General features: G+C 38.2%; 1 protein-coding gene across 1 annotated transcript in view; it reads left to right on the plus strand.

Annotated features, from left to right (window-relative positions):
* KCMF1 (potassium channel modulatory factor 1) overlaps positions 1 to 14,685 on the plus strand; it is a 79,376-nt gene that overhangs the window by 46,580 nt on the left and 18,111 nt on the right. Inside the window, exons 2-3 of the mRNA XM_077843089.1 lie at positions 1,681 to 1,848; positions 6,670 to 6,809. Coding sequence (XP_077699215.1) covers positions 1,681 to 1,848; positions 6,670 to 6,809 — 308 coding nt within the window. The remainder of the gene's footprint in view (positions 1 to 1,680; positions 1,849 to 6,669; positions 6,810 to 14,685) is intronic.

Genomic DNA, 14,685 nt, shown 5'->3' on the forward strand with positions numbered 1-14,685 from the left:
TATGAAGTATTATCTGATATTCAGTTCTGATATAAACTGTTTGTCAGGGCAGCCCAGGTGGCTCAGCGGTTTAGCACCGCCTTCAGCCCAGGGCCTGATCCTGGAGACCTGGGATCGAGTCCCACGCCCGGCTCCCTGCATGGAGCCTGTTTCTCCCTCTGCCTGTGTCTCTGCCTCTCTCTCTGTGTCTCTCATTTTTTTTTCTTTAATTTTTTTTTAAATTTATTTATGATAGTCACACAGAGAGAGAGAGAGAGAGGCAGAGACACAGGCAGAGGGAGAAGCAGGCTCCATGCACCAGGAGCCCAACGTGGGATTCAATCCCAGGTCTCCAGGATCGCGCCCTGGGCCAAAGGCAGGCGCCAAACCGCTGCGCCACCCAGGGATCCCTCTCTGTGTCTCTCATGAATGAATGAATGAATAAATAAATAAATAAATAAATAAATAAATAAATAAATAAAAATTTTTAATTATTTGCCAGTCCGATTCTGCTGTTTATGCTACTTCTTTCTTGTGGTGCTTTGCTTTTGGGGTGTGTGTGTTTGTGTGTGCTTTGTATATGTTTTGTGTATGGATTCATTCTATGGAAGTTTGTTTCTGCCATAGGCTTGGGGGTTGTACTAATTTAGGACCTATTTTATTTTATTTTATTTTATTTTATTTTAAGATTTTATTTTTATGTAATCTCTACACCCAATGCGGTGTTTTTACTTACAACCCCAAGATCAAGAGTTGCATGCTCCACTGACAGAGCCAGCCAGGCGCCTCTGGACTACTTTAAACTAAATTCTTGACCTGAGAACCATTTGGAACTGTTTGGTAGTCTGAGTTTCAACTCTCTACTGATTACAGGGCTGTGATGGGTTTTGGTTATGATTTTACAGGTTTTGTTGTTTTGTGCCATGGGGGAGAGGGAAGCTCACTAGAGCAACTTTTGTAACCCCTCAGAGGGGATTTCTAGCTCACGCATACATTGAGAGTATATTAGGGTCTCAGCTTTGTGAGAGATTGCTTTTAGACATTCTACCTTTGGCAGACCTTGATCTTTGCTTTTGGGGCTTTGTCCTGTAACACTGTGAAACTCTAAGCTCAAATTTTTACATGCTTTGGCAAATAAATCCCTGCCCCCTTTAGTGATTCTGGTTACCAGTTCCTCTTTCATTTGGTTTTTACTCTTATTAGCTCATCAAGGCATTTTAAAAGTTATTTTTACATTTCATCAAATATTTTATTTTTTATTTATTTATTTTTAAATCCGTTTGAATCTTAAAGATTTATTTATTTATTTATTTATTTATTTATTTATTTATGATAGGCACACACACACACAGAGAGGCAGAGACACAGGCAGAGGGAGAAGCAGGCTTCATGCCGGGAGCCCGATGCGGGACTCGATCCCGGGACTCCAGGATCGCGCTCTGGGCCAAAGGCAGGCGCCCAATCACTGAGCCACTCAGGGATCCCCCTCATCAAATATTTTAAGTTACTTTCATTAGAAATGTAAATCAGAGTAACAAATACACTATATTTTTGGAAATTCCTATATCATTTTACTATGTTGTTTCTAGTCATTTTGGAAAGGAAATGTGGGGTTAAATATATACCTTAAATATTTATAAAAATAAAATGGAATGTGGCCTATTACAGCTGCTTATTAATGATATTTCTTTTTTTTAATAGGTGTCAGCTGTGATGCATGTTTAAAAGGAAATTTTCGAGGTCGCAGATATAAGTGTTTAATTTGCTACGATTACGATCTTTGTGCATCTTGTTATGAAAGTGGTGCAACAACAACAAGGCATACAACTGACCACCCAATGCAGTGCATATTAACAAGAGTAGATTTTGGTATGTATTTAATTCACATTTTAATGGGTTTTCATTTAGAAGTTTGTGTATATGTGCATGAAGAAGTAAAGGCAAATGATGTTCTATGACTCTTGCCAATGGGATACATTAAAAATAACATGAATTTTTATGTTCTAAATAATTCTCTTAATCATAGCTTAATTGTTCATGAAAGCCATTCAGAGATCTGTAAAACTGACAAGGTATAAGATGGAAGAGTGCCTCAATAAAGACTAAAGTCAATGGACTGTTCTTGCCAACAGCATACAAGTATTCTTGCTCTGGTTATCAGAAAGCAGATTGTTACTATAGATTGTTCTTAATCCATAAAAAAAGCTATAAATGTTTCACCTTGTAATTTCTTACCTAGTCAGAATCTATTATCTTTCTGTTTACAGCCATCATACTTGCTGTGAAGTAGTATCTCATGGTTTTTTGGTTTTGTTTTTGTTTTTTTAAGATTTTATTTATTTATTCATGAGAGCCAGAGACATGGTCAGAGGGTGAAGCAGGCTCCCTGCAGGGAGCCTGATGGGGGACTAATCCCAGAACTTCATCCTGGAACTCCAGGATCATGCCCTGAGCCCAAGGCAGACGCTCAACCACTGAGCCACCCAGACATCCCCTTTGCTCATTTTTTAAAATTAGGTAATATGTCTTTTTGTTACTGAGTTTTATTTTACTTTATTTTATTTTTTTAAAGATTTTATTTATTTATTCGTAAGGGAGAGAGAGAGAGAGGCAGAGACACAGGTAGAGGGAGAAGCAGGCTCCATGCAGGGAGCCTGATGTGGGACTCGATCTCAGGTCTCCAGGATCACGGCCTGGGCTGAGGGCGGCACTAAACCGCTGAGCCACCCAGGGATCCCCTGTTACTGAGTTTTAATAGTTACTTGCATACTCTGTACAACTTCCTTATCAGGTGGATGATTTGCAGGAACTTTCTCCCATTCCATGTATTGTTTTTTCACTTAAAAAAAAAAAACTAGTTCAATGCAAGGCTTGAACTCAGGGTCTTGAAATCAAGAGTCGGACGCTTAACTGACTGAGCCACCCAGGCACCCCGTGTCTTTTCACTTTTTTCATATGTTTTGAAGTACAGAAGTTTTAATTTTGATGATGTCCAGTTTGTTTTTTCTTTTGTTATGCTTTCAGTGTCATATCTAAGAAACCATTGGCTGATCGTGAGAATTTAAAACTATATTTTCTTCTAAGAATTTTATTGTTACCTTTAGATCTTTGATCCATGTTGCTTTAATTTTTGTATATGGAATGATGAGGTAGACCATTCTTTTGCATATGGATATCCAGCCATCACAGCATCATTTGTTGAAAAAGACTATTCTTTACCCAGTTAATTGCTTTGTCATTCTTGTTGAGAATTAGTTGGCTGTGAGGTGAGAGGGGTAGGGAGATGGAGCAATGTTGGTCAAAGGGTACAAAGTTTCATTATGCAAGATGAATAAGCTCTGTAGAGCTGATGTACAGTATGTTGACCATAGCTAACAATATTGTACTGCATATTTTAAATTTTTGGAGAGGATAGATCTTAAATCTTTTCAACACACACACAGAGTAACTATGTAGAGGTGATAGATATATTAGTTTGTGGTAATCTTTTCACAGTGTATACATGTATCAAAACATCAATTTGTATTTTTATATGCCTAAGATATCTCAATAAAGCTATTAAAAAGGAAAAGTTGGTTGACCATAAATGTCTTTTCCTAGACTCTCAGTCTCTTTCATTGATCTATATTATCTATCTTGGGATCCCTAGGTGGCGCAGCGGTTTGGCGCCTGCCTTCGGCCTAGGGCGCGATCCTGGAGACCCGGGATCGAGTCCCACGTCGGGCTCCCAGTGCATGGAGCCTGCTTCTCCCTCTGCCTGTGTCTCTGCCTCTCTCTCTCTCTCTCTCTGTGACTATCATAAATAAATTAAAAAAAAAAAATTTATATTATCTATCTTTATGCCAGTACCACACTATCTTAATTACTATAAGCTTAGAAATTGACAAGCATAAGTCTTCCAGCTTTGGCTTTGTTTTGTTTTTTTCAAGATTATTTTGGGTATTTTAGATCCCTTTAGTTTCTGTGGAAGAATTTTAGGATCAACTCGTCAAATTTCTGCAGAGAAGCCAACTGGAACTTTGATGGGGATGGGGATTGTTTTGAATCTGTAGAATACCTTGGAGAACAATGGTATTGATTATGCCGATCCATAAACATGAGATTTTCTTCTGTTTATTTAGGTCATCTTTGATATTTTCAACAAAGTTTTGTAGTTATCAGAGGATAAGTTTTACACTTTATTCATTAAATATGTTCCTTTGTATTTTATTCTTTTTACAATTGTAAATGGATTTTTTAAATTTTACTTTTGGATTGCTCATTGCAAATATTTGGAAGAACAATGGATTTTTATATATAGATCTTATAATGTTTTTGTTGTTTATTCTAATAGTTTTTTAAGGATTTTTTTTTTTTAAGATTTAAGAGAGAGAGAGAGAACAGGAGAGGCAGAGGGAGAGAGCCTTTAAGCAGACTCTCTGCTGAGTGCAGACTCCACTGTGGGGCTCAGTCCCATGACCCATGAGATCATGCATGACCTGAGCCAAAACCAAGAGTCAGATGCTGCACTGGCTGTGCCACTCTGGCATCCCTAGGATTTTCTACATGTAAGATCATGTCATCTACTAATAAAGGTAGTTTTACTTCTTCCTTTCCATCTAGTGCTTTTCATTCATTTTCTTGCCTGATTACTAGATCCTCCAGGAAAATAATGAATAGAAATGGAGAGAGTTGGGGTGCCTGACTCTTGGTTTTGGCTCAGGTCATGGTCTCAGGGTGCTGGAATCCCACCTCACATCAGGCTCACAGGGAGTCTACTTGAGATTCTCTCTCCCTTTTCCTCTGCCCCTCTTCCCGTGCACTCTTTCTCTCTCTCAAATAATTTTTAAAAACAGAAATAGCTAGAGTGGACTTTTTTTTTTTAAGATTTTATTTATTTGTTCATGAGAGCCACAGAGACGCAGAGACATAGACAGAGGGAGAATCAGGCTCCCTGCAGAGAGCCTGGTGTGGGACTCAATCCCAGGATCCTGGGATCACAACCTGAGCTGAAAGCAGACACTCAACCACTGACCCACCCAGGTGCCCCTTGAGGGGAAAGCATCCAGTCTTTCACCAATAAGTATGATGTTAGCTATGGGTTTTTTGTACATGTACTTCATTAGGTGAACAAGTTCTGTTCATTTTTATATATATTTATCGCCACCTACCCCAGATCTACCTGGGGAGTCTTATGCATATAAGTGGGTAAATATTTTTTAAGATAGTGTAACTCTTCCTAAAAATGACTGTGAACAAATCTCTCGCGTAGTGAATACTCTTTCATTTTCTCTCCTCACAAAAATGATCATATTCCTATTAAACATTTGTTTCAGGGATCCCTGGGTGGCTCAGTGGTTTAGCCCCTGCCTTTGGCCCAGGGCGTGATCCTGGAGTCCCGGGATCGAGTCCCACATCGCGCTCCGTGCATGGAACCTGCTTCTTTCTCTGCCTGTGTCTCTGCCTCTCTCTCTCTCGGTGTCTCTCATGAATAAATAAATAAAATTTTTTAAAAAAATAAACGTTTCATGTTAAATATTTAATTCTTTATAATGAGATGACATACTAAATATATTTTCAATTGCATTTCCTTTTGTGCTACTAATGGAGAAAAAGAGAACTTGAGATGTACTAATGATGCAAACAAATTATGCACAGAGTATCACTAATTGGTCAGTTCTTCAGTAACCAATTTGAAAAGAATATATTGTAGTACTCCATTCAGGTTAGTATTTTATAAGAACTGAATGCTTAGGATCTTTCCTGCCCTAAGAATGGTGTGTGTGTGTGTGTGTGTGTGTGTGTGTGTGTGTGTTTTAAATATTTTATTTATTTATTTATTCATGAGAGACAGAGAGAGAGGCAAAGACACAGGCACAGGGAAAAGTAGGCTCCATGCAGGGAGCCCAATATGGGACTCCATCCCGGGTTTCCAGGATCACGCCCTGAGCCAAAGGCAAGCGCCAAACTGCTGAGCCACCCAGGGATCCCCTGGTGTGTGCTTTTGACAAATAAATGTATCTGGGGATTTAGCATATTGAACATAGTTGCCTATTCTGAGCACTTGTCTTTTTTGTATTATCATATACCATACTGATTCTTTATTTTTTTGTTAATTTTCTTTTAAAGTAATCTATACACCCAATGTAGGGCTTGAATTCAACATTCTGAGATCAAGAGTCACACATTCCACCAACTGAGCTTTGAGGCACCCCTTACCCTGTTAATTCTTTGTGTTGACATTGGCATTCCTACACATACAGAGATACAGAAAAAGTAAATTACAGTAAAATTAGAACTCGATGTGAAATGAGAGATGTTTCAAAATTAAATGAAGGGGGATGCCTGGCTAGCTCAGTCAGAAGAGCATGCAGCTCTTGATCTTGGGGTTGTGAGTTTGAGCCCCACATTGGGTATAGAGATTACTTAAAAATCTTACCTCCCAAAAAAACATTCAAAATTAAATGGAGAGAGAAAAAGTTATTTGCTTTGTTTTTCTCTTAAGGCAATAATAGCTATATGGGTGAAAAAGACATTTTGGAGGGGTGTCACAGAGTCCAAAGGAGAATAAGGATGTTGCACATGAAAACAGAGGTACCTAAGCACTCCTTGACAGAGTGAGGTTGTTGGAGATTTCAGGCACACTTTTATTTTACATTATTGTACCATCTTTACATTTTTATATATTTAAAAAAAAATTTTTTTTTTCAGATTTGTACTATGGTGGAGAAGCTTTCTCTGTAGAGCAGCCACAGTCTTTTACTTGTCCCTATTGTGGAAAAATGGGCTATACGGAGACATCTCTTCAAGAACATGTTACTTCTGAACATGCAGAAACATCAACAGAAGTGGTAAGTGAAGCAGCCTTGTATTGAAAAGGATATGCTAAAGTACATTATTTCTATAAAAATAAAGCTAGGTCACTGTCATCTGTCTCCTCCTAAGTGTACCAATACTGTTGGCATAATAATTATTAAAATTATCTTTTAACAGCAAGTTTTAAACATCCTAGGAGGCTGCGTGAATGCAAGAAAACATGCTTCATTTGTTCACACTAGCCATTCTTACCCTATTGCTAGAAGCACAATGTAGAATCTTGACCAAATTCAGGAACCCTTAGCAAATGCACTGTGAACGGGTGAAAAGCACCCCAATCTGCAGCACAGGTCTTTTTAGAGTATTCTTGCTACCTGCTTAATTTCTCTTCTACAAGGAAACCTTCATAAGGAGATTTTTAAATCTTAAGTCATTAAGTGTAATCTGTTGTCACATCTCATTGTAACATATCACTTGGTTTTTATCAGGTCAAAGCTCTTGCTTCGTATGTCAAAGCTCTAAGGTCCCTAGAAGTTCCTCCTACTCTAATCTTTCCTAATGGCTAAAAACCAAGGACCCAAAATAATGTGCAAAGAAAATTTTGCCTTGAAAGCTTTTTGGATATTTTACTTGACATTTGAGTCAGCATATATTCAACTTTTAAGAAATGATAAAGGGTACCCAAAAGAGTCCCATTTCCTCCCTTTACTATTGGCAATAGATAAAGTGAGATATGAGAGATGGAACTGTAGGTCTAGAATTTGGACAATTTTGGCACAGGCAATTGCATATTGCATCAACTAATCAGCGCCTAAATGTACTCAAAGCAAATCAGCTGAAACTCAAGAGAAATAGTATGTCCACGGACATATAGCTACTAAAGAGCAAGGCCAGGTGTTTGAACTCAGCAAGAGTCCCTCTGGGTTATAGAGTCCCTACTTACTGACTGCCCTATTTTATCTCTGCTACAGCTCTACAATTAACAGCTGTGAGAATACAGGTTCACTTCTATTCCCATTTACACTCCTTAGTTTGGTGCTTAAATTTGCTTAGAAGATATATAGTTCAGACATTTGGTAAATTTACATTATGTTGTCCTCAAGCCAAATTTTACTGTCTAACAGCTCAGAACTGCTTTCATCTTGCACCATCTTGCAGCCTCAGAATACCGTTGTCACATTTTACTACTGTTCTTAATTTGTTCTTATTTTGTAAAGGTGACTTTGCTTCCTTTTGGTACAGTGCCAGATACCAGCATGAGGAATCTAGACTTGATTGCATCTCTGTCCTGGTTGTTGTGGGAAATTTGGAATAATTTCTTCTTGACTTAATTTCTGTTAGGTTTGGGAACTTTATTTGCCTAGATACAATAGGGAAGGGTTTTTCTTACTGAACCAGGCATTCTTAAAATCATTACTAGGCAGTAGACCCCACCCAGACAGGACAGCTAGTGTTTTCCAAATCCCAAATTGGAGAATCTAGCAGAAAGTTAAGTCCTTTCAATGAATAAAAAACTACTTTTTTAAAATAAGAATCAGTAGCTCTGCCTCAGCAGCTTTGCCTTTATCTTTTTCCTGAGAGTAAATACTCAAAATTTGTTTATACTTCTCTATACCTGATACACAGTTTGAAAGTTAAATACTTGCCACCCACAAATGGTTTCGTGGTCTCTCTCTCAGAAGTTATGTTCAGTATGTGCCTTTATTGAGTTTCCAGGCTTTTGGTGTATAGCTCAGGACAATGGCCTTACTGTGTTTAGATTGATACTGGTGGAGCATTTTAAGGTTTGCTCCCTCCTCACACTGCTTCTGCCCCTTATTTCCACCCAGGCATTTCAAGTGAAAAATGGCAAGCAAACAAGAATCTTTGATAGGAAGGTACAGAGTTTTTTTATCTTCTTCAAATCATGTGAGTCATCTCCTCCATCCAGGGCTGGCAGTACATGTGGCTTACTGACTAGTGTCCGTTCTGAAAGTGTATGACACCCCAATTATTAAATATTTTAAGCAGCTCTCTGAATACATGTGGAGCATGTTATCATCTCTAATAATGTTCCAGTTATATATAAATATCCAGGGGCTATTACTAGGTGTCCCCTCTCACCCTATCCCTCACCCCCAGCGTTTTGCCAAAGTCTTGGTTAGTCAAACATGGAAAAAAATCTGAAGTTCAAGAGTAACTCATGTCATTTGGGGGGCGGGGGGAGACTGTATTCCATAACAACTAACCGTACCTCTTTTTCTATTCCTGTTTACATTTTCTGAGTGCTCAGTGTGCTATCTTGCTTTTGCCCCTGTTTCCTGCGTGTGTCCTCTAGGCCACCACTTTGTATCTTTGTAGAGGGCTTAAGGATTTCACTCCTCTAACCAGCATCCATTTGGAACATTTAGGGGCAAGAGGCTATGTCATTGAGATATCATTGTCATCACTATTAAGCATTTACTGATACCTGACACAGCCAGCAAGAAAGTCTACTTAAGATGAATTTTCAAAACAACTTTGTAGGCAACTTTGTAACCTTGTCTGTATTTTTCTGTTTCCTTTTTCGACTAGGGACTCTAAGACCTCAAACTATGATATCCCTCCCTTCTTAAGATTAATTTCCAATTACTCAAAAAACTTGATTTTGAGGGTATGGAGGGGACCATTCAAAACCAGATACTGTGAAAAACATCTGACATTGAATGTATAGTGAAGGTGATTACTAGCTAAAAATGTAAAAAGTGGATTGGGTATAATCTCAGGAGTCTTTTTTTTTTTAAGATTTTATTTTATTTACTCACGAGATACAGAGCGAGAGAGAGAGAGGCAGACACACAGGCAGAGGGAGAAGCAGGCTCCATGCAGGGAGCCTGACATGGGACTCGATCCGGGGTCTCCAGGATCATGCTGTCGGCTGCAGGCGGTGCTAAACTGCTGCGCCACCGGGGCTGCCCAAATCTCAGGAGTCTTGATGTAAATACCAAATATAATAAGCACTGTGATTTTTACATTAAGCACAAGTTCTTAAAACCCTTCAAAGTTATAATGAGATTTGCTAGATTGAGACAACTAACAAGATTTTGGTTATGGGAAGAATTACAAGGGGAAGTAGCACAGTATGTAATTTACAAATCCATCAACCTGGTAGTAGAAGTGAGCAATCGTGGTCAAATGGGATTATAAATACAAAGGATTATCGGGAAGTGTTAGGTTGGTGGAAGAACATAGTAGATAGGGATCCCTGGGTGGCGCAGTGGTTTAGCGTCTGCCTTTGGCCCAGGGTGCGATCCTGGAGACCCGGGATCGAATCCCACGTCAGGCTCCCGGGATGGAGCCTGCTTCTCCCTCTGCCTGTGTCTCTGCTTCTCTCTCTCTCTCTCTCTGTCTATCATAAATAAATAAATAAATCTTTAAAAAAAAAAAAAACATAGTAGATAGAGAAACTTCTTCGAACATAAAAGGGCATTGAGAAATGATTCCTGAAATTTTTCTTAAATCTTACATTTGAGCTTGCACTCCAGCTAATTAGAAAGCCTTCAGGGATTTTGTTGTTGTTTTTAGATGAAACATTCTGCTAGGTTTCATTAATGATATGTAGTTAATCTTTCACTTTTTACTTAGTAAATCTCTTGTAATTAATCTATAGAATATTATGCTTAAAAGATAAAAGCACTTTTTTGGTTTACCAACATTTTCTTCTCACTTCCAGAAATTATGAACAGAACTACTCTGTTCATAATTAATGGCAGTGCTCTAATAGGTCATTGCTGGAAAATTTTTGCTGTTTTTCATTTGATGTATTTACTCATTTTTGTTATTCTCCAGAAAGGGGGTTAGGGTAGTGTCCAGTGTTTAAGTGCTCTTAAGTTATGTTAATGATACATTTCCCTCCCTTTTTAATGAAGACCCAGATGTGTTTATAACAGAATGAATTATATTTGAAATAGCGTGGTTGTACTGTGTTGCATTTATAAGAAATAAAAATCAAGGGCAGCCCCGGTGGCACAGGGGTTTGGCGCCGCCTGCAGCCCAGGGCGTGATACTGGAGACCCTGGATCGAGTCCCACGTCAGGCTCTCTGCATGGAGCCTGCTTCTCCCTCTGCCTCTCTCTCTCTCTGCATCTCTATGAATAAATAAATAAAATCTTAAAAAAAAAATAAAAATCAAGAAGAATTATTTTCAAAATTTTCCATAATCTGGGAATATTATTATTTTGAACAATAACTCTTGGAGTGCCTGGCTGGCTCAATCAGAAGAGCATGTGACTCTGGATCTCAGGGTTGTGAGTATGAGCCCTATGTTGGGTTATAGAGATTACATACATACATACATAAACTTTTTTTTATTAACCTTTACTTTTTAAAGATTTTATTTATTCATGAAAGACACACAGAGAGAGGCAGAGACATAGGCAGAGAGGAGTAGCAGGCTCCATGCAGGGAGCCTGATGTGGGACTCGATCCTAGGACACCAGGATCACACCCTGGGCCCAAGGTAGGCGCTCAACCACTGAGCCACCCAGGCGTCCTCATACATCAACTTTAAAAACAAGAATTCTTATGGAGAAAAATGATATCATAAAAGAACCTTTAAATTTTTTTAAATGATTCAGATCATTAATATATCAGATTTAGCTGATAATCTATTTAAAAAGTTTTTTGAATGTCATAGAGCACAGAATAGAAATTATCATTGTTGTGGCAATTTGTGTACCAACAATTAGATACATTTGATCTCTAAATTAAATCTTTAAAAAAAAAAAGATTTATTTATTTATTCATGAGAAACACAGAGAGGAGAGAGAGAGAGGCAGAGACACAGGCAGAGGGAAAAGCAGGCTCCATGCAGGGAGCCCAACATGGGACTCAATCCCAGGTCTCCAGGATCAGGCCCTGGGCTGAAGGCGGCACTAAACCGCTGAGCCACCTGGGCTGCCCTTGATCTCTAAATTAAATAAGCAGGAAAATATTAGATCAAATCTGCAAACCATATTAACATTGATGGATATGACTTATGCATGAAGACTATGAGAAGTGACATATGTTTTAAATTGTAAGACTTTTAAGACTAGATCATCTATATCTGTATTTCTTTGAGAGACCATTTTAATACGTAGTTCTACAGAACTAACTTCCCAACACGTTTATTTCCTTATTAGGAACAATAATGGTGGAGTGAATTACAATTTTTACAAATCTTCTAACCTAATTTTATACACTTTCTTAAATATCATAATTCCCTTGTTTACCCTTTTAACCAGGTAATCAGGAAAGGTAAGCATTTAAAAGCCAAATACACATTAAAAGAAAAAAAAAAAAGGCTTTGACTTTTACTGCTTGCATTCTTCTTTATCAAAGAATGCAGTTGGATTTTCTCTGCTTTTCTGTGAACTAAGAAGGGTGTTTTATTTAATAATAGGGGAGAAACATAGGATTTGAAAAGTACAGTTGCTATAGGCCACCATATTGCCACTACTCAGCTGCATTCAGCTAAAGAGATTTGTGGAACATTAGGATTTGGTACTTCTGTCATTTGTGCTTTTCATTACTTTTGACTCAAAATACTTTCTATTTTATAAATCGCTTTTTCCTATCTTTAGCAGTTGGCTGTCTTTGCATGTTTTTAAAATAATAGTTACTTTAAACACTTGTTTAAAATCAGATCATAGTGCTTTCAATTTTAAGATTTTTTTATTTATTTATGAGAGACACACAGAGAGAGGCGGAGACATAGGGAGAGGGAGAAGCAGGCTTCCCTCAGGAAGCCTGATGTGGGACTTTATCCCAGGACCCTGGGATCATGCCCTGAGCCGAAGGCAGGTGCTCAAATACTGAGCCACCCAGGTTGCCCCAGTACTTTCAATTTTAAGGGTGATATAGCCATTAGTATCTCAGCTTGTGAACAGGGAAGGAAGTGATAGGAGATTCTTTAGGGGTTCCAGATTTGTTTTGGGATGATCCTATATGCATGAATTATGGTATTTTTAAAAAGATGTTTCTATGAGAAATAAGTTTCATAAGATAATATGAAAACCAAGAAGGAAATTACTGAAATTACTGAGAAAATGAGATAATAGCTTTTCTAGAAAGGTGTGCCTGGTATTTGAGAATATGTTGTTATCTCTGGTAGACTTTTCATTACTTTCTACCTTCTTCTTCTATGTTGAAGTTGAATGAAAATCCTGTACTGGGGAGCACCTGGGTGGCTCAGTGGTTGAGCGTCTGCTCAGGGCTTTATCCCGGGGTCTCTGGATCAAGTCCTGCATCAGTCTCCCCGCAGGGAGCCTGATTCTCCCTCTGCTTATGTTTGCTTCTCTCTCTGTGTGTCTCTCATGAATAAGTAAATAAAATTAAAAAAAAATCCTGTAGGGGAAGGGAGACAGGAAGTTTTCTGAATGGAAACAATGCTTAATGTGAAGGAGAGCAGTGGCTAAGAAAGCAGTTGTTAGATACATTGATTTTGAATTTCTTTTCTTTAGCCACTGATCTGGTTTCTTCTTTGTCCTATGAAATACTGGTTTGTCTAGTTCATTTTCCAGACAGCTAATTTCAATTCAAAGAAATGTTTTGCAGGGTTTGTAGGAAGACTTGTAAAGAAAATGGCATAAAGATGGAGCTCTCCGGCAACTGTTGGCAAATTACAAGGTAGCTCAGAAGTTCTTTAAGCAGGTTTCAGCCTTGTCTCCTCTTCTTCCACCATCCCTTCTTTTCCTAACCTGTCTCTTAGATAAAAAACAAAACAAACAAACAAAAAAACTGGTTAAGAAAATTACTTGAAAACTCCAGTCCTGGTATTCATAGCTGAGGTCATTTTTTTCTAGGAAGCTCTAGCAGACTTGGCATCACTTGACAAAGGGTTATGCCCTTGAGAAGAGAAACAGACAAAGCTTCTGTCCTTGTCAGACTCTAACTTCAACTCACTGTAAACAAAATAAGCCCACTAAAGTAGAGTTTATTTCTGATTCTTCACAAACATTGTTGCTTGCTTTAAGGCACTGTCTCCCTGGCCCTATCTAGAGTGAATTATGGTTTTGTGAATTCCCAGAACATCAGCATACACATATAATTTAAATTTCTGCCTTAAAAAAAAAAAAATTAAGGAAGCACCTAGCTGGCGCAGTTGATAGAGCATGGAGCTCTTGATCTCAAAGTTGTGGGTTTGAGCCCTATGTTGGGTGTAGAGATGACTTAGAATTTAAAATGTAAATAAATAACATTTTAAAAACCCAAACTTGGTTATTTAGGGCTTTTTTTTTTAAAGATTTTTTTTATTTATTCATGATAGACATAGAAAGAAAGAGAGAGAGAGAGGCAGAGACACAGGCAGAAGGAGAAGCAGGCTCCATGCCGGGAGCCCAACGCAGGATTCGATCCCGGGACTCCAGGATCATGCCCTGGGGCAAAGGCAGGTGCTAAACCGTTGAGCCATCCAGGGATCCCCTATTTAGGACTTTTTTTTTTTTTTTTCTATTTAGGACTTTTAAGTCATGTGTAAAAATGTAAGGAACTTAAAACTTTCGTATATAGCAAAAACTCTAAATTCTAAATACTGCTCGTTTTTTAAGTTAATTTCAGTGTTCCACTGCAATAAAAAATATTAGATTATAATACAGTTTGAACAGTGTGTTCAATCAAATCTTGAAAGTCATATATCTGTATTGGCAAACTGGATGGCCTTAGGTAGTTCTAGAAGGCCCAAAAGGACTTTACTGACCATGTAGCATAGATTTTCCAGTAGTGCTTTGTATATATCATCAAGGCAAAGCTCCAGCATTAACTCTAATCTACTCTGCATGTGAAGGTTTTTTATGTGTCTTGGCTTTAAATTCTAATAGTTATTTTTGGATCATCACTTTTTCAGTAAAAGAAACTCTTGTTAAAAACATGCCACTATGGGACACCTGGGTGGCTCAGTAGTTGAGCATCTGC

This window comes from Canis aureus, chromosome 12 (genome assembly GCF_053574225.1).
Source record: "Canis aureus isolate CA01 chromosome 12, VMU_Caureus_v.1.0, whole genome shotgun sequence".
NCBI classification, from domain to species: Eukaryota; Metazoa; Chordata; class Mammalia; order Carnivora; family Canidae; genus Canis; species Canis aureus.